The sequence below is a fragment of the Corvus cornix genome, chromosome 3 (assembly GCF_000738735.6).
Source record: "Corvus cornix cornix isolate S_Up_H32 chromosome 3, ASM73873v5, whole genome shotgun sequence".
NCBI classification, from domain to species: domain Eukaryota; kingdom Metazoa; phylum Chordata; class Aves; order Passeriformes; family Corvidae; genus Corvus; species Corvus cornix.
Genome location: NC_047056.1, coordinates 35,980,232 through 36,005,387, shown reverse-complemented (window position 1 = coordinate 36,005,387; position 25,156 = coordinate 35,980,232). Strand labels below are relative to the sequence as shown.

The 25,156-nt window shown below is 39.0% G+C and overlaps 1 protein-coding gene and 1 long non-coding RNA gene across 4 annotated transcripts in view; one reads left to right on the top strand and one right to left on the bottom strand.

The window, feature by feature from the left end:
• Nucleotides 1–677: 677 nt before the first annotated feature.
• On the bottom strand, nucleotides 678–15,228 carry YIPF4 (Yip1 domain family member 4). Of its 2 annotated transcripts, none has more exons than XM_039568793.1 (6): nucleotides 14,893–15,228; nucleotides 11,312–11,465; nucleotides 8,472–8,643; nucleotides 6,271–6,348; nucleotides 4,491–4,604; nucleotides 678–3,309 (listed from the first exon to the last, which is right to left on the bottom strand). In XM_039568793.1, the coding sequence occupies exons 1-6, from the start codon at nucleotides 14,993–14,995 to the stop codon at nucleotides 3,172–3,174; spliced, it is 759 nt and encodes a 252-aa protein (XP_039424727.1). In that variant the 5' UTR covers nucleotides 14,996–15,228; the 3' UTR covers nucleotides 678–3,171. The 2 variants fall into 2 exon arrangements, with proteins under 2 accessions (XP_039424727.1, XP_039424728.1); XM_039568794.1 differs by having other exon boundaries at nucleotides 14,911–15,224.
• Nucleotides 14,441–25,156, top strand: part of LOC104684370 — a 68,059-nt gene continuing 57,343 nt past the window's right edge. The window contains exons 1-2 of one of the 2 annotated variants that reach the window (XR_005604129.1): nucleotides 14,441–14,542; nucleotides 18,384–18,483. This is a non-coding gene — a long non-coding RNA (uncharacterized LOC104684370). Of the gene's footprint in view, nucleotides 14,543–16,579; nucleotides 16,664–18,383; nucleotides 18,484–25,156 lie in introns of those variants that run through there. The other variant, XR_005604130.1, reaches the window with a different exon arrangement.

Sequence of the window (25,156 nt, the reverse complement as noted above, 5' to 3'; positions counted from 1 at the left end):
AAGTTTTCTACAAAATACTTTTATTAGAAGGACCCAAATTAGCACAGGCTGCTCTAGCAGGGACATTTTTTAGGAAATACAATGTGTGAAGAAAAAAATAAGGAAATCAAACCAAACCCACATGGGTATGTGTGCCACCCAAGCTAATCAAAACTGTCCTGAGAGCAAAATAAGCCGCTTTTAAGCTTAAGTAGTACTTCAAGCAAAACATTAAACACCAGTAAGGATAAGGATAATGATAAAATTACAGCAGATCTCAAGCTGTATGTTGTCTCAACAATGGATTTAATCAACTTTTCAAGTAAACATAATTTTTCTGATAAACAGCAGAGTATGTCTGATGGGTAGAGGAGGAAACAAGACAAGTACATATCTAGCTGCTCTCTGGAGATCATCCAAAATGCATGTCTCACCAAGGGGTGATACCCATGTCACCATGCCAAAATGAGGTATGCCAAAGGCATCTTAGGCAATTTTTTTGCTAGATGGATGTGCTCTAAGTTACCGTTTTGACAGACTGAAGTAGTGTGTTGATTATCACAAAAACTTGTTTATAGCCTCAAAGCTTTTGGTGCTATGTATAGCATCCATATATTGGTGGCATGCACAGGAGCATGGACATGTCTTAATGCATCAATATTAATTATTCAGTATTAAGTCAGTAAATATAAATGAGCTTCATATGTTCTGTAAACAAGTTTAATTCAAAATTTTTATAAAATACATCTTGTATTTACACACACACCTCATCTAAAAATATGAGTTTGTTGAATGCAAAGTTATTACAAACTATCAGAATCATTTGAGAGCTGTTTGTATGTTTCTTGCACAACATATGCAAAAAGTGACCCTAAAGATACTAAGATTAAAAGGTGCAAATCTGCAATTGTGTACAAAATATGTACTATGTTAAGTGCATATCTACATTGCATATTACACATGTGCCAAGTCTGTGGAAAGGAACAGTTAAAATTGCAACTATAAATTTCACAGAACATTACTGGAAAGGGAGGCAATTGGACACTCAATAGAACATTCTTGCATCCTGTCAATATTCATAGTTCAGATGCACAGAACACCTCATGAACAACTATGGAAGAAAGAACTAAGCTTGAAGCTCTCCGACAGCCTAGTAACCCAAAAGTGTTCTTGCCCTTCACCTTTGTGGTGATGGAAGTTAAACGTATTCACAGGGGCTGGGTGGAGTCTTATAACAATAGTTGGATATTCCTGTTAAAAAAAAGAAATAGAAGTCATGAAAAGAAGAGGTAAAACCAGATTATCATGCAAGATTCCAAAGCTAATATGGTTTTTTTAAATACACTGTAACTTCCTTTTTCTTTTGAGAATGTGGTATGAATGCTCTCAAAACACTTGTAGGTAAGAAATAAGCTGCTGCTGGTATAAATTGATTTAGTACTACTTTGCATTAATTCCACCACAACTTCTTCAGAAGTCAAAAATCAGGTGAAATGTCAATCACTCTACTAATTTTTCTCTTTTTATATATTACAAGCTCAAGTATTACACTACAGTTAGTCCAGCACTAACTTCAAGTAGTTCCATTTAAAACCAACACAAGCATCAGCCAGGAAAGCTGACTGAATGAGCTAAAGGTTTGTGGGAGAGTTGGAATTTAATTATGTATTTTGCATCAGTAATGACTGGTAAAAATAAGTCCCCAAGATGGCTAGTTACACAGTCTAAAAAGCTGAAAAGCTCCAGTTCTGCTACGGAAATATGTCCATCAGGGATCGAAGACAGCCCTTGCTATTACCTTGTCATGGCTGATTTTAATTTGTAGCAATAAAAAAAGGGCAGGGGGCAGACCATGGGAAATGCTTTTTTTCTGTTACCAGAAAAAAAAAAAGAAACTTCAGAGCTATGTGTTGATACCAAATACTGAAGATTGCAAATGCCTATATTAGTACCATGCAAAGTGAACTTCAGTGGACTTCCCTTGTGAAGAAATATTACCATAAGGACCATTATATAAGCAATCAACACAGTACACAGGAAATATTTAACATGTCATCACATTATTACATAATCCTTGGAGAGTCAAAATTAGCAAGACTCTAACTGTTACTAAGGCTGTAACTCTGCCTTATTTAGTGGAGGGAGAATCTGGCCTTCCAAATCTTTCTTAGTTCTCTTTACAAAGGATTAAAAGTATTGGTGCAAGAAAAAAAAAAGGATGCATGTTAAATACCATGCTATTAAAAGCAAAACAGAGCAAGATGTTGTAAAACATAGTTAGGGAAGCAAAATTTTTATTTTGTCATCATAAAATAACATTGTTTAAAGATCACACAAATTTGATAGATCATCTTTTTTTTCTCCAACATTAAGCCAGCACTAGAGTTGAGAAAGGTGTTCACCCATTTCTCTGTAAATTTATACTTTTAAGTAAAATAATTTGATTCTCTAAATATGCATTTTAATTAATTATGTCACGCAGTAAATATCTTGCTCCTTTGGTCAGAGATAGTAAATGAAAACTTCAAATACTTGTATCTTCTATTTTTAAAAACCCAATATACATCCTTAACCAAGGAGTATTTACGGTACACACAAGCCATAGATACAAAATACACAGTATATACATGTTTTGAAAACAAATTGGAATTTATAAAAACTCAACAGCCAAATCACAGTAATTGAGGCACTAAATTAAAAGTAGTATCTTCTTGTCTTGATTATACAGACTATTCTGTGAACAATCAGGACTGTTTCATAAATATATATTATCTACAGAATTTGCTGTGCCAGAAAAAGACAGCTGTGTTTAAGCTCAAAAGAAAAATTGCACTTTGAGATTGTTAACAGTTAACTCCTCATTTTTAATTCTTGAATATAGTAATCTGGTCCCAGTGCTTTTGGCACAGGTATTGAGTTGCAGTTTTGCTACGCTTTGTTATAAAACACAAGGTCCTTTTATTTTGTTCATTAAAATCTGAAGAGTCTTAAACAAACCTAGAACTTTGATACAAATCTATATAGCTACAATTGCTTCATTAAATAATATACACAAATATGCTCTTCGATCTTAAAACATCTTGACAACTGGATTCAAAACAGTCACTTGTATTATCTCCAGCCTTCTTAATCTTACACATTATCAGTCTGCAAGTGACTGAAATACGGTTTCTGGCCACATCTTACACTAGATCAGACCCCAGTATACAAGGACAGAAAATAAATGTATAATAAAAAGATTGGATAAATTAGAAGGGGTTTCTTGGTCTTGAATTCTTCTCCAACTAGTAATGATGCAGCACTGTATGCAGCCCAAAAGACTCCAAACAACTGAAAAAGAAGATGAAGAGTCTTAGCTGACACCACAAGAAAGTCTCTCCAAATACCACAGTAAAAATCACTTCTTCTCTCAATACAATACAGAGCCAGCCCTTAAGAAGTAGTACTTGTCACAGCCCAAGTAGTTTTGGCCATTTGGGGCTTGTAATGCATTTTCATACTAGTGGTGCAAAGACAAGAACCTTGCAGAGATTCACCCTGAAGTTAACATAAGGCTGTTAGTAGTAGTCAAATAACAGAGGTTTCATGAACATATATTTATTTTGAAGTTATATATTAGTTAACTGGCAAGTTAATGATTTACTCTCTATCGTTTATCAGTAATTGCAAATTATCAAATCACAAATACAGCAATTTTGTTATTTATCATACACTCTAGTTGTATTTCAATTATACTGTTTACCAGCAAGCTAAAAGGACAGAAACAATGAAATCAACAAAACCCCCAGAAAGTGAACAGCTTATCTCATAACAGAATTTTATCAGTTAAGCTTCCCAGACTCAGCAGTAACTTCAAAGGCTATTAAAAGGGTTTTAAGAAGTACTGGAAGTGTTGAAGAGTGTTATGTCATTCTGGGATCTTTTAGGGAATGTTGCTGGTTCCATAGAAGGTGTCCAGCAGCAGGTGGTATCAGGCAGGTTATTCTTTGTGCCATACCTTCCCCATCTCTAAATCAGAACAATCTTTACCTTGTCTGCAAAGGGTATCGAGAGCTTTGTACTGCTACCACTACAGGGAGGTCTCAGAACAATGACTAACGTCATATTCATGCTGCAGCGACTAAAAATAAACTGGACGATGGGGGAAGGGAGAGAACAGCTTATTTTCAGATTCTTCATTCTGAGGTTTTATTATGCATTCTCTTCTCAAAATGAGAATCCTGGTTTTTTTGTAGTGCAACTATTAGAGCACAGCAAAATACTTAAATACAAGCTAGCCTAGTAACAACAGGTGTTGTTATAGCAACAGCACTGTATATGCCCAAGCACTCAAAAGGAGCATTTAAAACGACATTCACTTTCCACCACACTAACCAAAAGGATCACAGAGCTCACTTTGTAGTTATGAAAATTTTGACACATCATTATGTTTTCCTGAACAGATTACTTGAAGTGTTAAGAAAGTAACGTAAAAATAACTAAACAATTCTCAATAGATGATATGAACTTACTTTTATTAGGGTAGAAACAACTTCAAATGATCCAACCACCAAAAGTACAGGTGCTATGACAATGAGGGGAAGTAGGGAATATCCTATTACACCAAGAACTTGGCCATAAGCAACCTGAAATTTTCAAGCACACAAAAATAAGCTGTGCAGTACTCAATCTCTGTCACCAAATACAATTAGTTCTTGTTATAACACTATGAATAACAATTATAATGTGTTATACTCATGAAGTTTCCGCTAACAGAGGCTTGGTAGTATAAAAACTGGTGTTGTATGCTGAACCTTAGAAATACGTTGTCTTTTTTTTTTTCTTTACTGAAACACTGTAAATGATCACTTTCAAAGGAAACATTTACATATGATACCCAGGACCATAGAACTGTAACAGACCTCTCAAGGACCAGCTGTAGTCCTAGTTGTCCCAAGCAGTAAAGACATAATTTCTGCATTAACATACTCATATCCATTATACATAAATAAATACATAAAGTACATGAATGCTTTTGGTGTCACCTGAAACTTGATCCCTGTAAGGCACAGAATTCTTCTGATTTCCAGCTTCAATTTATTGTCACTACCTCGAACAGAGTTGTTCCAAGTACTTCCATAACTACTTTTAGCTTCAGAAGGAAATGTGTGATTTTACCCTACTATGGTCTGAAATGTTCCTGTGCACAGCTAGGCTTCTTGGATTTAACAGGAGAAATAGTGGCATCTTTTAAGCATTTTCTTGTGGATGATAATCCTTCACAATCAGCTCTGCTAACCTATACTTTTTCTCCAGTTTATACATTCTGGTAATTCCACATTTTAAGCTGCAAACCAGATTGATTTAAGGGCATCTGGACTGTGTTGATATGCAGAAATGCCATGCAATCACATTTATAAAACATTTTTCCTTCAAAGCAGCGTTCACACAAGAAGACTAACAATTATGATTAAAAGGAAAATCTAAAAAGTTTAACGTAAATAACATAGGACCTCTGCAACACTGGTGCATCATTAATGCAATATCCATAGTAAAAGTATAGAAATCAAGCATCACTGAATATTTAGTTCTCCACGACACAGTCCAATGCATTTTATGCTGCAGATCCATTTTAAGAAGTTCTATCCTCCTGACTGTTCCACTGTAGCTGTCTGTGGGCCTTGCTCTAAGTCATTTTTTGTTGTTTACACCTGAATCACTTAGTGACTCAATTTGGAAACAGCTCAAGCAGCTATTCCAACCCTGCTGGTGCAAGCAGCTGGAGGAAGGGATGCAGGCCACAACTCCAGCTGGCTCTGCAGTTGAGAAACATGCACTGGATTTCATACTTTAATGGGTTTGAACTGCATCAGGCCAGGGTTGAAAACAAACACTGGCAGGTGCTTTACACACAAGGACATCTAACTGCTGTTAGCTCCCCATTTGAAAAAAAAAGGTCCCATTTAGCCCAGTGACCAAAAACTTGAAAGCATTTCTCCCTCAAAAATTGACTTCAGTTCTGGATCACAGGAAGCTGGTAGAATTTCTGGGACTCATAGTACAAATTTCCAGAATGTTCATCACTTCCAAGTGCACAATCCCTTGCACAGAGAGATTAGATGATGATATCTGTATTTCAGATTTTACTTTGGAGACTGAGAACCCGAAATGTTGACTTAGCAACTGCATCCATTCTTAGCTGACTACAAGATCCAAAGCCAAGCACTATGAAAACCCAACTACTGCTGAAAAACATAGTCAAGAGACTTTACGTTACCTCCCTTTACATCCTTTTCACATACAGGTACTTACTTCTCCTCCAAGAACTCTGGCCAGTAAAAAAATTGTCAAGGATCCAAATATCCAAATAGTTATAATCCAAGAAACAACCTTAAGAGATAAAAAACAATTCATTTGTATGAGTAATTGTCATTGTGAAAAAGGAAAATCCATTTCCATAATCGTTTTCACTGCAGTCAAGGATTTTATTATGAAAACTGAATTCTGAATTGTGGCAAGAATAGTGTTCAGTAACACAATGCAATTTGCAAATAAAGTTCAGAGGTTACATTTACAGAATCACATTAATGGTAAATTTGGTGTACATGCAATGTATTTTGTAACTACTGTAGCAGGAATAGGAAGTTAAAACTACCCTAAATGCCTTCACGTCTCATCTATTACAAAATATGGGCTCAGACAGTTTTTAAGTCAGCCCCACCAATATAAGGAGTTGGAATTCTTCTTTCACCTATAAAGATGCCACTTCATTCTTTACTCAAACTGAGAACGCTCAGAAGACACAGGACTTTAATTCTCAGTGGAACCTGATGATGATGACAACTTAATAAAGAGCCTCAGATTCCTGGGACCAAGTCTGTTGTTATTTTTTCTTGCTTCTTTCATAGTTATGCTCTTAAACTACAGAAGAAATCCTAAAATCATTCTCTAGCTTAACAGAACTTTCAAATTAACTTAACTGGTTTTGGTGTTGAGCCACTGCAAGGACTAGAAGTAAAGCTCTCCTTTTTGAAATGCCTTTTTAGAAGGAAACAGTCTAAGTCCAGTCTCTGTAATTCCAAACATACAATGACTGAACTTAAAAAATTAAGTCAGTACTCAGTTCAATACTTTGCTTAATTAAAAGTTCCAGATTTCCAGAAGAATGAACTAGGGAAAACCAGATAAAAACGAAAAAAAATATAGTGGCTTTATGCTATTTGTGAAAATAGCACATGGCCTCCTTTTACTTCCTGCTTTCCTCCACTGTCTAAAAGAAGAGGACCAGATTAAAGTCTTAGAGCAGGAGTGCTCATCTCTCCCCAGCTTAGAGCCCACCTTTGGGTTCATGTGTCCAGCTGCTGTCAGTCATCCTGTTGCTAGCTTTCCCTCCTCATACATATAAGAGCACTCTTGCATCCATATGGTAAACCCACTGTTCCTAAGAAACATTAGGCCCAGTGTTCCTGTACAGGAGATACACAAACTGCAGGAGGTGGTTCATCTGTCACAGGGTCAAGGAATGGTCCTTGCTTTGCCAAGGAGGCAGGCGAGCGGTTCACCCAGAAGACTTGAACAATAAAGTGGTTTAGTCTACTCACTTCAAGCCTCATGGAGACAGGATACTGAGAGTGAATTCTTAGTCAGCATTTGGTACACCATATTGAAGCCAGAGGTCCAAAGGGAATGATTTTATTCCACCATTCACACAAATCCTTGCATAAGCACATTCTGCTAGTTTACATATGGCTTATTGCCATACTTGGTCACATTTAAAACAACTGCAACCACACATTTAGTCATAAAGACTTCCAATGCAGGAGCACCTAGGCTTACATTCAAATTGTTACTATAAATGATAACACTTCTTTATTTTAACCAGAACATAAAGAAAAAATCTAACAGTTTATGGAAATCAATTAAATATGCACAATGCCTCTGAGTAGCTATTCACCCTGGAGTTCAAAAGGAATTATGGAATTTTTGACCAGAGGAAAGTTATTTGATTGTAACTGAGCAGGGAGGACAAAATAGCAAATATCACTAATGAAGATTAAATATACCAGATAACAGCAGTCATATAGTATGAATTAAATAAGCAGCTTTATTTGTCAGGAAATTGGAATTCATGGCATCCAAACAAATGCTTTTTGGTAACATTTTTTAGTAATAAAAAGCAAGGTAACAAAAGGTTACAATTAAAATGGAAAGATTCACTAATATGACTATAAACCCATCAGTATCAATCTGGTTCCTCTAGAAACCACATCTTTCCTTTGTTTTACTGTATAAAAACAAACCTGACATTTCATCATGATTAACTTATCCGTGGGCTATTTAATACATTCCTAAATGCTGTCTTTCTACATATTAACTTGAGAAACAGCACTTGAAATGCCCCACATTAGTATGTGAAAAAAAGACTTTCTACCTACGTAAGAATGCAAATTGCTTAGCAATCACATCCCCAAATTTAGTTCAGATTTCGTTTTAGTCAGAAGATTTATACCTACCTTAAATTGTCCATATAATGAAATCATTGAGAAGAAGAGGACAACTGCCAGAGGACCCCAAAAGTCTGGATTGTCTCTCACTACCTGCCTATTGAACCCAAGAGATGGCATAGGCATCAACACACATCGAATTTTGTAGTAAATATCCTTCAGATCAATGTCGAGTTCTTCCCTGAAATTGTAAAGCAAGTGAGCATTACTATACACCACAGTAACGAAACAGACCTAAAAAAGTAAGTACAGGGGCAAACAGTAGGTTTATAGAGCAAGTCTCCTGTCACCCACAAGGCTTTCTGAGGCCATGACTACAGAGGAACAGTTTGTGCACAGTAAAGCAAGGCCATACCTTCATGCACATTCAGTAACTGGTGGGACACAGTTAGATTTATTTAGTCACTCAAAAACAAACTACATGACTGAGAACAGAAAACATACACAGCATACCCAGACCAGGCTGCATGGGGCTCTGAGTAACTTGGACTGGTGAAAGGTGTCCCTGCCCAAGGCAGCAGGGTTGGAACTGATGATCTTTAAGGTCAACCATTCCAACCCAAACAATTCTATGATTCTGTGATACCCTGAGAGTCTGCATTAAGACAGGAGGTCTATTTTTCTGACACACGAGGACAGGTGACATGTTTCTATCACTGTAACTACTTAAAATTCAAAGACGTGCACACATAATGTCCATGTATTCCTATGCCAAGCAGTTTGCCACAAGCACACTTACTATGAAAACATTTTATTTTAAATTCTGCAAGAATACCATTACATTCACTAATATTAAACCGTTCCAAATACATCACATAAAACCAATTTTTTAAAAGAAAATGGAGCTTAATTTCCTTCAACAACAGTAGTTTTCAACAGATCAGCTTATGCCAACTGTTTAATTTCTAGCTTGTTTCCAATATGGGTAAAATAAATAGAGGTCACTTGAACTAGCAGCAGTATGTATCAACAGATCTTGCCCTTCTCTCATTGCATTCCCGCTTCCTGTTACAAACTCTCTGAAAGCAGATACAAATTGGCAGGAAGACTCGTCTGCCCAGGAGACTCCCAACTGGTCCATGTTGCCCTGACTGTCCTAGCATAATGGGAAGGAATCAGACTTCCCAAGTAATGGGCAATTCCATTTCTTTATGTGCAGAACCTCAGCCGTGACTGAGGAGCTCTGAAGAGTTGCAAGAGACTTCCAGCAGATATACTGCTGTATATTTAAGTACATAGCGAAGAAAAATGTAGAATATTTAATATCCTAAGTCCATTCATGAAGGTTTTATCCAAGGCTTTGGTTTTTTGGCCTTTTCTTCAGAAAAGCTGAAGTGAGAAATAAATGCAAAGACATGATTCACCACAATTTCTCTTTAAAAAAAAAAAAAATTAAATACTGCTAATTCAGTCCCTCAAGGTAATTTTTGGATTACTATTACTGAAGCTACTTCAAAAGTGGTATTACTAAGTAGTGACTAAGTAACAAAAATTGTTCTTTAACCAACCCTGAATCTAAGGAATAGACTAGAAGCATCTATCTTTCACCACTTCTCTAAAAAGGATGTAGCATCCCTATACCTTACTCTGAAGACTGTGTAACACAAATATTGGCTGTATAGAAAGAATTCTTTGGCATTGTCTAGGGCTTCTGACAGTTCCTCATGTGAATAAATCTTTTGTATGAAGCTGACAGCTACCTCACCTGAAAGTGATGGCAGCTGTATCAGGAAACAAGTGTCTGGAGTAAGGCTGCCCAATGAGAAAGTTAAAAAAATAGTCTCACTTTATTGAACAAAACATTCGCACAGTAGCACTGCATTGGTGAACTGCCCTTAACAGGCTGCTCTTCTTTCAATCCTTAATAGGATTCAGATAGCAAGAATTCATTATGGCACATGTTTCTGGGAATAATCAAAACAACAAAATTACACGAAAGTCAGAATTCCTATGTTGTCACCTCACTACACCAGTCTGTTTCTTAATTAAAAGTCTGGGGTTTACAAAACAGACTTATGCACAGAAGGAGCTACTTCTGCACACTTTAACTTAAACCACTTCTCAAGTAGCACTGTCATTATTAAGCTCTCCAGACACCTGTTGTCTCCCAACACTCTCATCTGAGTTCTCCAGAGTACTCTCTGTCTCACTCCAATTTTTAAAAGCATCATTATGTTTAATTCACAGAAAAACACTGAGACACTGAAAATGAAATTGCTTAGATGCAGAACAAGGACCAGGCTGCCTGACTCACAGTGTAGTAACCTCAAGATACAAACTTTCTTCAGCCAACCATGTTTCTGTGAACAGAACAATGGACGCAAGACTTTCAGTTTTAAGGAGGTCATTGTCTTTCAGCACTAGCACCCTTTTAATCTAGCTTTATAGTAAAAGGCAGCATCAAAGATTATAAAGTTTGCGCTACCTTGGTTCTAACATCCCTACTGTAATAATCATGATTCACAATGCTTTTGCTTCAGAATAACTGACAGAAATGATTGAGATTCACTTAAGAGGAATCTTCCCACAGGATTGTCTTAGCCTTTGATTATTTCACAATATCAAGAAACGTGAATGCAAAAGATACAAAGAATACAGTCTCATTTTTTTAAACCAAGATCAACAGATAAAAGCAGAAAAACCATATAAGCTTTATACTTATAGAGATTAAAGCCCATAATGAGAAACAATGTTTCCATTCTTGCACCAGAAAACACTCATTGGTCAAATAATTTGTCAAACAGAATTCTAGGCACAGCACAAGGCTGGGGGACAATGCAAGACTACAAGTTGTTTGTTTTCCCTACACAGCTAATAAAGATAGATACCCAAAAATAATTGCAACATACAGGAGTGGCTTGTTATCTTCTGGGTCATCATCTTCCACTTCCAGAAGCCAGCCATATCCTCTCTGTCTTAGGAATGTAGTCGCAGTAGATTCTTTGATGAATTCTCCTCCAAGATTTAGCTTAACATCTGGAGTTGTTATGGAGCCACTAAGATCTAAAGAAAAAGGGAGAAAAATATAGACCTTTTTAAGTCTTGCCAAAACCATTTGATATTAAAAGTACTGGAAGATAAACAACCAACATATGAAGCTACATGTGTTGGTCATCACCATAAAACATTCAAAGTTATAAAATAAAATTATGCTTTCACAGATACATAATTTGAAAGTGTACTTGTGGTTTTATTGCAATAGTAGCAATGTTGGGTTAGGTCTCAAATGACCAGGTTTTAGCTTTTAGATGGGACTCTTGTTTTATGATGCAGTGTTATGGTATGACAGAAAGGCTTCCATTTGTGCCTAATCATTAAGTGTTTAAAGGCACAAAAAGAGAGAACTAAGGAGAGCCTCAACATGCTATAAATTGTGGATTATTCATCATTTTTTTTCTGACCATACTCTACCTCTTTTGGAGCTCATTTTTTTATAGAGGCATTGTTTCAGCCAAAACCACTCTCTGCTTTTATGCCAAATTTTTCATAAAAGGAAAACATTTGAAGATGTTTTAATTTGTAGCCTGCCTTTAATACAGCTGAAAATGTTAGAGAAGGAATGCTACCAGAGATCCTGAGGCTCTGGACAATAATAAGTAATACAAGTTCTCTTTGATATACTACGATCTTGCTCTGCCACAATACTAAGCAAAAAAAAAGAGTAATTTCTCTATGTTCTGGTTGGTTGTGTCAAAATCACCAATAAATATCAATTTTTTTCTCATTTTATTCAGTTATATACAGATGGAGAATAAAAAATAGTATTGGAAAATAAATGAAGCAACTTGAAGAAAGAAAAAGATACATAAGAAGTGAATAATTATTCCTTTTGGAAATAATGGATTTCCATTATCTGCTAAGAAGGAAAAATCCAAACAGAAATGTGTAAATATTTTGTACAAGCTTACTATAAATATATTGAGAAATAAAAACTCTCTTCTCATCCAACAACTTTTCACCTCACCAAAGAAAATATTTTTTGCCTTTTCATTGTGGTGTGTTTTTCACACATTAAAGCTCCTCAGCACAAATTTCCCAAAACACCTAACTACAGCGAATACTTCTGAAACACATACTCACAGAGGCACATCAGGCCATATTTGTAGATTACATTTGCAACATCCTCTTGGAAAATATTACATAATTTTACAGGAACAAAATTTGTACAGTTACAGAATCTCAATGTCTTCAGCCAACGTGTCTTAAGTGTTCACTGATCACTCAGTATTGCAATTAGTTCAACAGAATTCTCCTTCCCAGAGCAGCTTGCTAGGCCACTCAGATTCAAGCTTCTCCATAAATGCCTTTCAACTATTTCATAATCGTGAGAATTACTGATCCATTCCTTTGATTCTTGGAACACCATCTGCACAGGACCCTTGTAAAGATCATCGTAACCTAAGGCAGGAATTTCTTGTTGCTCTTCTCAGTCCCAGCATGCATACACTGTTCTCACCAGACTCTAGCAAAGCCTTCCTCTGCTGTTTACAGAGGGAGGAAAAAAGGAAAATCTTAATGCCTGGGCATCAAGTTGAAGCCTCAGAAGTTTTCTCTTGACTCTGGGACCCTTATGTCATTAAGAAATATCTGTTTCTGCTACAACATAACACTTTTTTTGCAAGGAGAGGTTTTTGCTACTCTATGCATAAATACAGCTGACAAAAGAAGCAAACACAGCAGTCCAACCACCCAAGTATTTCTCCTTTCTCAGGGACTGCTAACAATCCATCCTAAGGCATGGAAACTCGTAAGCAAGTCAATGAATACCTGCAGCCACATTTTTGAATTATAAAACCTGTTAACATGATCTTAAGTCTCTTTTGCAAGACAAAGGGGAAAAGGGACTGGTCACCACCTCTTCTGCACGCTGCTTTGAATGAGATTTTTAACAGCAGGGCAACAGGGTGCTGGAAAATCTGCCAAGAACTGATGACACTGATGGTTCCTAGGGAGAGCCTGGGTGCCTTCACTGCTACTGTCTCAGGCTGAACACCACAGAAGCAAAACCAAGGTCTCTCAGATACCTCATTTCAACCAAGCATTGTAGAAAACCAGCTTTCAAAACAGTCTTGACTCTTAATTTTGAAAAAGCAGTACAAGAAGCAAAACCCCAGTCTGCTCTTTCTACCATGTCTGGTGACCTAATTGTGAACATCTCTCCAGCTTTCTTTCATACAGCTCCTACCTCCCACAGAAATAAGATGGGGAAACAGAACAGCTTTTTTTTTTTTTTTTTTTTTCATATGGATCGAGATTTGGGAAACATGTAAAAATTAGAGTGCAATGCGTAGAATTTTAACTTTAAAATATCAAGATGTTTAACTTTGCTTATGTTTTTCTTTGCTAGGGTACTTTGAGGACAGGACTACACCTGAACAGGCAGGAGATCACACCTTCTTGTGTTCGTAAAAAACACAGAGCTAAGCGCGATTCAACACAACCTACCGGAAAGGTGGCTGTATTGGATTGGGTTCAGCATTGCCCAACAAATACTTCCAGAGGAAAAAGCAGAGAGCTTCCGCTCAGAGGTACATGGATCCTTTTTCAGGCCAAGGTGAAGAAGAAAAACAAACCAAAGGAAAACAAGCAAAACCCCCCAGCAACAAAAAACCCCAGAACCATGACTATACTGTTGACTTGTATTTCTTTTCAGAAAGACTGTGAATAAAGAACAGGTATTCTACAGTAACTTCTCCACTTCAGCAATTCCTTTCCAGGGTGGGACGCATGAGTAAGGATTTATATGATTCCCTAGTCACAATTACAAGAGTAACTAAATACATACATGAAAGTATAATCCTTGTTATTTAAATGGGTAGAGCCCTAAAGATCATTCTCCACCGAAATAAGTTTGCACGATGTTGACTCCCGTATGTTCAGTTTTGAAGCTTTAAGGCACATCTTCACGGCATGCTGGTACACCACTGCTATTTGTGCAGCAGTTTGGCAGGGGGCCCACTCCACCCCCTAAATTACATACACAGCTTCTTTTTCTCCTTCATGACTGTGCTGCAATGAGACACGGCGCAGACGCTTTAGCTCAACATTACAGCAAACGTGAACACACGACACAATCTTCGGTAAGACACCAAAGTGGGCTTGCAGCAACGCGGGAGCCAGAGGAGCGGGCAGTGACAGAGGGGTCACGGTTATGTCACGCCGCCGGGACAAGCTCGGCTCCGGCTTTCAGAGAAGCCGGGAAGCGGAGCGGCACGGCCTCCTCTGCCACGCTGGTGCTCCCGTGACGCGGACACGGCAGCGGGGCGCACCCGCGGCAGCGGCCCCCGGGCAGCGGCCACCTCGGCCACCCCGCTCCGCCTCCAGCCACGACACCAACCGCGGGGGTGGCGTGAAGGAGGGCAAGGAAGGCCCCTCCTGTCTCTGCGGCCCGGGAACAGCCCTCGTCTCGGGACAGCGAGCGCGGCCTTACCCGCGGCCCCGCGCTCACCTTCGGCGTCCGCCGAGGAGACGAAGGTGAAGTCCCCGCTGCTGGGCGCGTAGAGCGGCGGCTGCTGAGCGCCCGGGGGCTGCATCTCCCCGCCCTCCGCGGGGGCTGCGGGGCCGGTGAGGGCGGCGAGGGGCGAGCGGGCACCGGGGCCTGGGGCCTCCCGGGTCCCTCCTGCGGCGGCGGCAGCGGCACCGAGCCCAGGGCGCAGCCGCCTCACGGGGCGACAACAAGCGGCGCCGCCCCTGCCATTGGCTGCTCGCGAGGCGCGCCCAGGCTGGCCGCCGGTGCTCCAGCGCTGACTGGATCCCGGCGCTGTCCCGGGAGTGAGGTCACTTCCACTCCGCTGCTAAGCTCCTCCTGATGGGACGAACCATCCACCCTCCGTCCCTCCCTCCCTCCCTTCCTTCCTTCCTCCCTCCCTCCCTTCCTTCCTTCCTTCCTTCCTCCTTTCCTTCCTTCCTTCCTCTCTCCCTCCCTCCCTTCCTTCCTTTCTTCCTTCCTTCCTTCCTCCCTCCCTCCCTCCCTTCCTTCCTCCCTCCCTCCCTTCCTTCCTTCCTTCATGATCTAGTGGCTAATAATGCTGTGACTATGTTTTTGACTGACTGCAGAGAGACCTATGTAGCACTAAAGAAGTTGTAAAATAATAGAATTGACATGTTGCTGCCAATCCCTATTATAATAATACAATATATAATAAGACAAACACTGGCTCTGGTTGCGGTCTGTGCTTTGAGGAATCAGAAAGTGGGATCTCACTTTTTCTGTGTTTAACGACTTAACAAAAAAGCTCCCAGATAACTCCGCTTAGGGTTAGCACGTAAATCCATCCCTTTGCTCCCTGCTGAATACCAGCATTTATTGTGAGAGGACACATTTTTTTCCTGACATCTTGAGGAAACAGGCTTAAATGTGGCATTCGTGCCACATATATTTATTTCATACATAGATTTCATTAAGTGCCATGGGCTATCTATAAATAGAAATATAAATTGGAAAAGTTACAGGTCCAGAAATAGCATTAGAGCAGTGGTTTGATTTGTAGAAGGAACCTTTTCTTTTCATATATATCCCATTAAAGGAAATCGCTGGGAGGTCCGTTTCAAATAATTTTTAACAAGTAAAACCCAATCTGTTTTTTATGGAGAGAACATGACTGGAAGTTCCTACTTTACCATATCCAAGGATCACTCAAATTTGCATTTATATCAAATATGACTTGGATTTAGGTTCTCTGTAGATATTTTACAATGATTATCAGTTTCCTTGCAGCACCAGAAAAAAATCACCTATAACTGCACATAACCTATTTTTAAATCAAAAATTGTCTTGATACTACAAAATGCCCCTACAGATACTTGTATAATCAGATTTTCCCTTTAAAAAGGTGAGCAGTCAAGACATCTGTTAAGAGCAGCTCATTTTCTTAGCTGTTATGTGGAACTTCTTTGCTACAAGACCTTTGCAATAGGCTTCCTTCAGTTCCTGATGTCTCTTCCTCTTTACTTAGTTACAGCCAGCCTGTCAGAGTTCAAGGAGCTTTTGGATGATACTTTTACATATGGTTTACTCCTAGGTAAAGGTGCAAGGAGGAGGGAGTTGGACCTGTTCATCCTTATGGAGCCTTTCCAATTTGAGACATTCCATGATTCTACTATTACATTTAACTACACTGCTGTGAGTGTGCTGTTCCCTGTTGATGTTGAAATGTCTTGGATGCTTCTGGAAACTGTGCCCTCCAGAGGATGCCAGACAGGTCTGTTATTGGACAAATTGCAAATCGTGAAATCACAGGATCATGGAACCATTTAAGTTGGAAAAAGACACTTCAAGTCTAACCATTACCTTAACTCTACTAAGTCCACCAATAAACCATATCCCTACATACCACAATTACACTTTTTTGAATGCTTCCAGGGATGGTGACTCCACTGCTTCCCTGGACAGCCTGTTCCAATGCCTGATCACTCCTTCAGTTAGGGAATTCTTCCTTTATCCAGTCTAAGTCTCCCCTGGTGCTTGAGGCCATTTCCTCTCATCCTGTTGCTTGTTACCTGGGAGAAGAGGCAGACCCCTACCTTGCTACACATCCTCCTTTCAGGCAGCTGTAGAGAGTGACAAGGTCTCCCCTGAGCCTCCTCTTCTACAGGTTAAACACCCCCATCTCCCTCAGCTGCTCCTCACAGGACTTGTGCTCCAGACCCTTCACCAGCTCTGCTGCCCTTCTCTGGACTTTTTCCAGCACCTCAACTTTTTCCGCCCCTCACTTCTTGTTGTGAGGGGCCCAGAACTGGACACAGCACTCGAGGTGAGGCCTCACCAGTGCTGAGTACAGGGGGACAATCACTGCCCCAGTCCTGCTGGCCACACTACTGCTGATACACGCCAGGATGCCACTGGCCTGCCTTCTTGGCCACCTGAGCATACACTGGATCATGCTTAGCTGCTGTCAACCAGCATCCCCAGGTCCTTTTCCCCCAGGCATCTTTCCAACCACTCTTCCCCAAATGTGTAATGCTGCAAGCAGTTGTTGTGACCCAAGTGCAGTACCCAGCACTTGACCTTGTTGAACTGCATACCATTGCCCTTGGCCCATTGATCCAGCCTGTCCAGATCCCTCTGTGGAGCTTAGACTCCTTTCTTAGTTCGTGGTTTTTATTTGTTTGTTTGCTTGATTTTATTTCTTGTTTTTATATAACTACATAGAGGGATGGCAACAAAGAATGCCATGTCAAGGAATTGCTTGCACTTAAGGCAAACCTTTCACTTGCTTCATTGCAATTCTTATTTATTGAAATAAATAGGATTTTAAGCTGTTTTGTACTTGTCTCCTAACAAGACCAACAGCATACACTGCTAGAACAAAACTTGGTGATTTGGGGCACAAAAGTAGTGTACCTCTTGATAAACACAAGGAGTAGTCCTCAGAGCACTGTAAAAGGATGGGAGGAGACAAAAGAGAAGGAGATGAAATATTACACTGAATCAGCTTTGAGGAGGAAACTTGGGACAATGATAATAAATTACAGAATATTATGCAGTGAGTCACAAATGCAGATTTTATTAGTGTGCCGAAAAGGAGCAGTGACAAATGAGACTCCACGTTAGGCTGGGTGACTAGTTCTGTCTCTCCTTGTTTCATGGTTTCATGCACTGGACCCTGTGCTATGCATGTGCTGTAACATTTTCTAAGTATAAGTGAAATACACATAGGTTGATATGATGCAGAAGACTATTTTGTGACACTGCTGGTACCTAGCAAAGACGAGATATTGTTCGCTATTTGGAAATATTTTCTGCATTTTCTCATTGTCTGATTCTGACAGTGATCTCTGTATGAACACAAGCAGTTAAGTAATTAGATTTCTCTGCTTTCAATAGACTATTTATAAAGACATTCATTATCATTCATTATCTACTTTTAAAAATAATTTTGATAATACAAGAAAACTTGCATTAATTATTTCCTTTTCTAGGGATTTTCTGACCAGCTGAGATCCAGATGGAATTTCACATCAAAGAGACACTGAAGGAGACAAAGGATAGATGTTCTGCCCATGCCTATCTAAAATAACAGTGAGTAGGTTTTCAAGAGTTGCTCCTCCAGATGCTCTATCGTACATGGGTAGTGAAGGATAAAGAAATCCACCTGATCCAAACACTCTGGATTTTTCTCAGCATTTGCTCAAATACTAAGATTTTGCTCTCCTCCTTTCAGCCTCCTTCCCTTCAGACCATAGGTGAGCAACCCTCTGTCCCCTGCCTGGGCTGTGCCAGCGGAGGGCAGTCTAGCACTGCTTTTGCCAGATCAGACCTTGTCCGGGGTTCCAGTTCAGGGTTTTTTCCTGGGGGGGGGAGGGGGGGGAACAAAGTGCTTGAAACCAGCTGAGTAACGCTGTTTCACCCAGACGCTGCTGCCAGATTTCTCAGCAATTTCTGCATTTTGCCTTTCTGCACACTTCAGAAATTGCTTTCAGTGATAAAGGCCCACACCACATGTAAATATGTGAGCAATCACAAAGTGTTCTGGATGGTCGGCTGAAGTTTAAGGTGCAAGGGAAAGGGAAAGGAAAGGGAAAGGGAAAAGGAAGCATTTTAACAGGCTGTGACAAGCTGTGCTGCATAAAAATGCATTGTTGGGTACTCACAAATGCAACCTGTCTGCCAGTAGGAAAGGCTCCTGTTTAATTTTAATTTTAGACATTCAAGAATCATGCATTATGTGAATTTACTAGAATGTATATAATTACTGTGTAAAAAGGAAGTCAGAATCACTTATGTGAAGAGCCAACTTCTGATTTCTTGGGGAAGTTTGGAGCCAACTGCCATGACAAGGCAAGTAGGCAGATTGCTGTGGAGTTTTATTCCTAATGTGTCAAAGTAATATCAGATTAGGTTAATCCTTACAAATCATCCACTTTGAAATGGCTTTTGCATTTACATCTAGGGTTGTTAGAGCTTCTCTTTGGGCCTGCCTCACTATATCTAGTTGCTTGAGTCAGTGCTGCTCAAATTAGTGAGGAAAACCCTGAGCCCTGGCTTCTTGGAACAGTATGACTGTTTAGTTTAGTCTAGATATCAAAGTCCCACAATAAACATCTCGTTTGTGAATTAAAGTTACCATCTTTTAATGAAACCATTGAAGAATGAATTAATTAAATGCATTGCAGATACACTCATTTCTACTGGTAGCAGAAATATTTACTAACTGGACCATTAACTCTGGACAGAGAGACAAGTTTTTGATAACTGCTGTATCATAAATTTTCAAGTACTTATGAACTGGAACTTGCTTTACATCAAGAAACAGTTCTCTATTTTTCTGGCAACAGAAGGGCATTGCACAACCTACTCTGTAAGCAAGCAAGATATTAAGTAATTTTACAAGAAGGAAACTTGCAAAGAAAGAACCTTCAGATAACATGGAGACAAGCACTGTTACACTTTGCTGCTTACTCTTATTTTATACCATAATAAAGTATATTGTGCTGAGAATGTGAATGCTTTAACAACCTCTGAAGTTTGTACACTACTACAACTTGGAAGTCCTACTATCTAATTTAGAAAAGTACTTTATTATACATTTGCACTGAAGTCGTGATATGTTCTGTATCCTTAATGCCACAAAGTATCAGAGTGCTCCTTTCAAGTTAGTAATGCATACCACAGTCAAGCCGATCTGACAGACTGACCCCAGAACTGGCTAATCTGCATGAACTGCCATTCAGATTGCAAAGGTGACACAGTTCCCATCTCTGACCTATTGCTGACTTTCTGTGAGGTCAGTCACTGGATACCAAGGTTGAAAAGTTTGAGTGTTTGCTAGGGCCACACAATCCAGTAACTGAAATGGATATGGCAATTCATATGTCTGCTTTTGATGACTTACTAAAAAAATGCTTCTCCTGTATTTGTTCCACAGGAAGATCCCATTTGATCTTCTATGAGTTACTTTCTCTGGGCTGAGGGGTAGTTCATATTGATTACATGATACAGTACCTGATCAGTAGGCTGTGTTTATCTTTCTATGCAAACAAAACTTGTCATACATTTGATGGCATCAAAATACAGATAGTTGTTGTATGTGAGTCAGTAAAAATCTAATTGTCTAGCAGTTGGCTGTGATCACGGCATTAGAAACATACCAAAACAGGTCAGCTAACAATGTGACCTGTTACTTTTTTTCCTCATCCCATTGATGGTTGAAGGTATCAGAAATATGAGAAGGCTACACTTATTATACATGAACCATTTGACAGCTATTGAGGATGCCATCACCTACATTGTGAGATAAATCCCTGATGAACTAAGCGACCTTGAAGAAATCCCACTAGGCAACTGCTGTATCTCCAGAGATGCTGTGGAAATTCTAGGTAAAAATAATAATAGTAAGTTCACAAGTGGAATATGTGTGTTTTGAAAATGAATACATAATTGTGTAACAGAAAACCACAAATCAAATTGGATGTATTTAAGAGGTGATTAAAAAACAGCAACAGGCAATTCATTACAGACAGATATAAAGAGCTGTAGCTGGGAATGAGTCGTCATTTTCATTAATAGAAATGGAGATTTACCTGTGTAACAGATTAAGAATTGAGGCTCTTCTGTGAAAGACTGAAAAAACTGTACTATGGCAAAAAACATGTGGTGGTGAGTCCTGAAAAACAAGTCTGTGTTCAGCCTCAGCAGGACTATTGAGAAAGGTATAGAGAAGTTGAGAGAGAGCACCAAGGAGAGCTAGAGGATAATAAAATGTGACCTAAGAAAAATAGTTTAGTTTTGTTTTGCTTGAGAGAGAAGTCTGAAAAAGAGCTTTCCCAGTGGATATCCAATCTCTCATATTTGAGAAATGCTTTTCTCCATAACCACAAATTGACTCAGCAGCTTGAGGATTATTTGGATCTCCTTGTTGGCAAGTAAGACCGGAGTGAAAATAGTATCATGTCCTCTTCTGGAAGAAAAAAGTCAAAAGAAATTAAGGGAGAGCTGACCTTGCATTAGCCTCAGATCTGGCAACCTGTAACAGATTTCAAAGACTGTTCACTTTAACTGTGTGCTTTTTATGAGCTCATTTTTATTAGCTTTCCCTGTAGTTAGGTTCCTTCAAAGGCATGATCCCAATTCAGCAAAGAGCTGAATTCAGTGAAAATGTGTAAGTTATCTGTATTGACAAAATCTGACATAGTATAATTTTTTTTTCCCCAAGCAGAAAAATCCTGTATCTAGTATATAAACCCAAAACTGAATAAAGCTGAATAAAATAGAAAAATTGATTTAAAATCGCTAGGGTGCATTTGTGAAAATAGACACATGGATTTTTGTAGTAAATACTTACTTTCAATTTTGACATAGAACAGAGATTTCAACATAATATGGTAAAGAAGACATTCTCATCAACATTTAAGAATTTCAATCTTTTCAATTTCTTAGTTGCTTAGCAGAGCAACTTAGTGCTTCAAAGCTCTCTTTCAGATTGGTCAAAATGTGAAGAGTAACCAAGCTCTTGGTAACCCTTGCATCTCTCTTCTCACAGCTGTATTTGGTTTCTTTCCCTCCTACTTCCTCCGCAGACTGTACTTCTCACCCAAGACTGTAGTTAATGTTGTTTACAGCAGAAACAATGAAAAGTTAGAAAGACCATCTTTATTCTGTGTATTCTTTTGTTTACTCTTTACCACTGTCACCTGATCCTGCAGATCGAGGCAAATCCCTTGCCCTCCAGAGCTTTATTCTGTAAGAAAATACAAGTAGAAAAGCACACTCTGTGTTTTCTGGTGGATATTGAGTTGCAGCATACGGAGTGGTTTTGTCTTGAGATGTATAAATCCACTCTGACAGTTAAGACATATGATAAAAAACCAAAAAGCTCTATTAGGCCTCCTAATTAATGCACAAGGATGTGGACAGATGTTTGAAACAATCAACATATCTTCAAAGGACTTCATTTTCCATTTAAAGGCAGTGGCAAAAACTCATATCTAGAAAGCTGCTGACAGAATAGTTAATGACTATAGGTGAACCTGAAGAAGAAAGTGTGCACAATCCAGGCAGGGAGCCTTGTAAGAGCAAAATCCTGGACAGACAGTGGTAAAATTCAGTCCTGAAGCTTGAATGGAGATGGATTATCCTTTTCTTTCTTTTTTGTTTTCTTTTGTTTTGTTGTTTTTGGGGTTTGTTTTTTTTTGAGGATGATTGCAATTAAGGGACCCTGGGGAGAAAGTCAGGGAGCAAACCAGTGGCTCTGACATGCTGCAGAGAAATGAGAATGAACAAGTATTTCCTTTTAATCCAGGTACCTGTGCAGGTTTGTTGCCAGTTGGCATCTCAGACATAATAGGACCAAGCTGGAAATGTGAGCTACAGAGCAGTCAAATTTTGGTGAGACGGAGAAAGAAAGTAAGAGCCAGATGAGGGCTTATGTCTCACGCTATGCCAAAAGCCAAAGAACTGTGTGAGCACTGAGGCAATCTACGTCCTAGAGCTAAAAATGGGTATGTTTTTTGGTAGAGAAAAGGAAAGAAGAGAACAGAAAAACATGTCCTTGAAGTCACAAAAATGAGCAAATAATGCTGTTCAGATAGCTGGGGACAAATCTATACAATTTTGATTTGACAGTGTTATCAAATAGAACTGCTGGCTTCACTTATTTTTAGCCTTTTGTGCTGTTCAGCCATATTGTCCCAGTCTGAAGACCTTCTGTGTTCTATGAAAAAATTGACAAAACCATGATTTAATCATTGTAATTAAAGGACTATTCTCTTCTTCCTAACATGTTATGTTGTCTCTCATCCCAGAGTGTCATGTTTCCAGAGGGAGCACATTGCAATGACAGCCTTTTGCCCTTCCTTTGTGCTGATGCAGGTAAATACTATAGTGCATAGCAGTAGAATACCAGGCACTGGAAATGTGGAATATTATGTTGTATAGAGAACTGGAGTGTGTTCCATGTCTTGTAAAATCAGAAACAAGTGCCATTAACTCCACTCCTTGGAGGAATCCTTTACTTATGATAAATAGTGAAAAAGTCTTTCTTAGAACTGTTGAGAGGAGGGAAAAAAGCAGATGAAGAACAGTGTTTTAAACACTTTCAAAAATGGGTAAGTGAGCCTTTGGAAGACAGTTCTAAAGAGTAGTCAATTGTAGCCTGTGGATAGTCTCAATCCTATAAGAAAAAAAGTGTAAGACCAGATCCCAGTTTTTCCATGGTGGAATCAGTGAATAAGCTTACATTACATAAACCAGCACATTTCAGTGCTTCTCTAAAATATTTTAAAGTGAAAAATTAACCATCAGTGTCCTCCCCTCCATCCTCCATAAAGCAAAGGTGCCTGAGACATATACAGCTAATTTTTCAGATTTTTTCAGTTGCTTTCCCCAGTTTTCCTCCACAGTATCTTGCAACCACATTCTTTTCTATTTTGTATATGCTTGTAGTAAGCACAGTAGTGCTGCCTGCAAACATGAACAATTTTAGGTTTGTTTTTACAGTCTATCCCCTTCCTTCCTAAAGATCTGATGATTAACAAGCGGAGTTATAACATATTCACAGCTTAAGGATAAAAAGATGCTGATGAGATACTTAAAATATCAAAACACAGACATGTAGAAAGCAGGAAACTGCACCCTACAAAAGAACATTGTTTGTTGCTACAATATGGTATAGTGTGCTACAATACGGTATGCTTTCAATGATTTATGAACGATCATTTAATCTGCCTTCTCAGCCCTCTGGACCTGAATTAGCCTCTTGATAGCTCTGATTAACTTGGCCCCCTTCAGTCATATAATGCTGGTTTTGCTTGTAGATAAGCAGCTTTTGGTTCGTTGTATTTGGACTCTTTCCCACAAGTGGTATAAATGTGTCCTTAATGCTTCTTACAAGTTTGTTAATAAGATTAGAAGGATGATTGTAATATTTGTTGATTACTATCCAGTATACTGCTAATCCATTAGCAGTGAGGAAAGGGAAGTGCACAGCATGGATTTGAACATAAATCTCAAACAGTAGCACTTGTTAACTTTCAGCAGCTTATGTATTTTACTGTGCTCATTGCTAATTAAAATTCTTACACGGAAAGCTTGCTTCACCCTAGGCTTGACCTGCCTCATATGACGCACTGAGGTGGCAGGTTCCTTGACTTAGGGTAGTTTGGGCATGTGACAAGTATTCTCTGATCACCTTCCTTGTTGTGAGGCTCTAAGAACTAGCTAGCACGCAAGAAGTGTATTAGCGTCCTTACTGTGTTAGTTCTCCTGTGTGAAAACCTACTGGGAACCAATAGGAGGGAAATAAGGTTGGGACTATTTCTAACCTTCACATCTGGCATTTATATTTGTTTGTCTGCACTCATTTTCCTTTTCTTTTTTAACTTTGCTCCTTTCTCCTCCCTCTCCTTTTTTTTTTTTTTTCTGTGAATCTTCCCTGACATCCTTCTTTTAAAAACAAAGAGATTTTTAACAAAATGTATTCAACTAGATTTTCATGGGGATATTGGAATGGTCAGACTGCTTTTGTGGGAGCTGCAACTGCTCAAATTCTTTCAAGACTGGGGCCTCAAAAATTAGCTTGAGATCTGGACCAACTGGTACTACCTGCCACAAGGCAAAAACGTAACAACAGTAATAGGTTTGTTAGTATTAAAACTCAATTCTGAACTGAATATCCCAGTGTCCAGAGAGAAACTGCAGTGATCTGGAGACATTTGCAGAAACTTAGCTACTCCTAGTCCTTCTTCAAGGCACACAG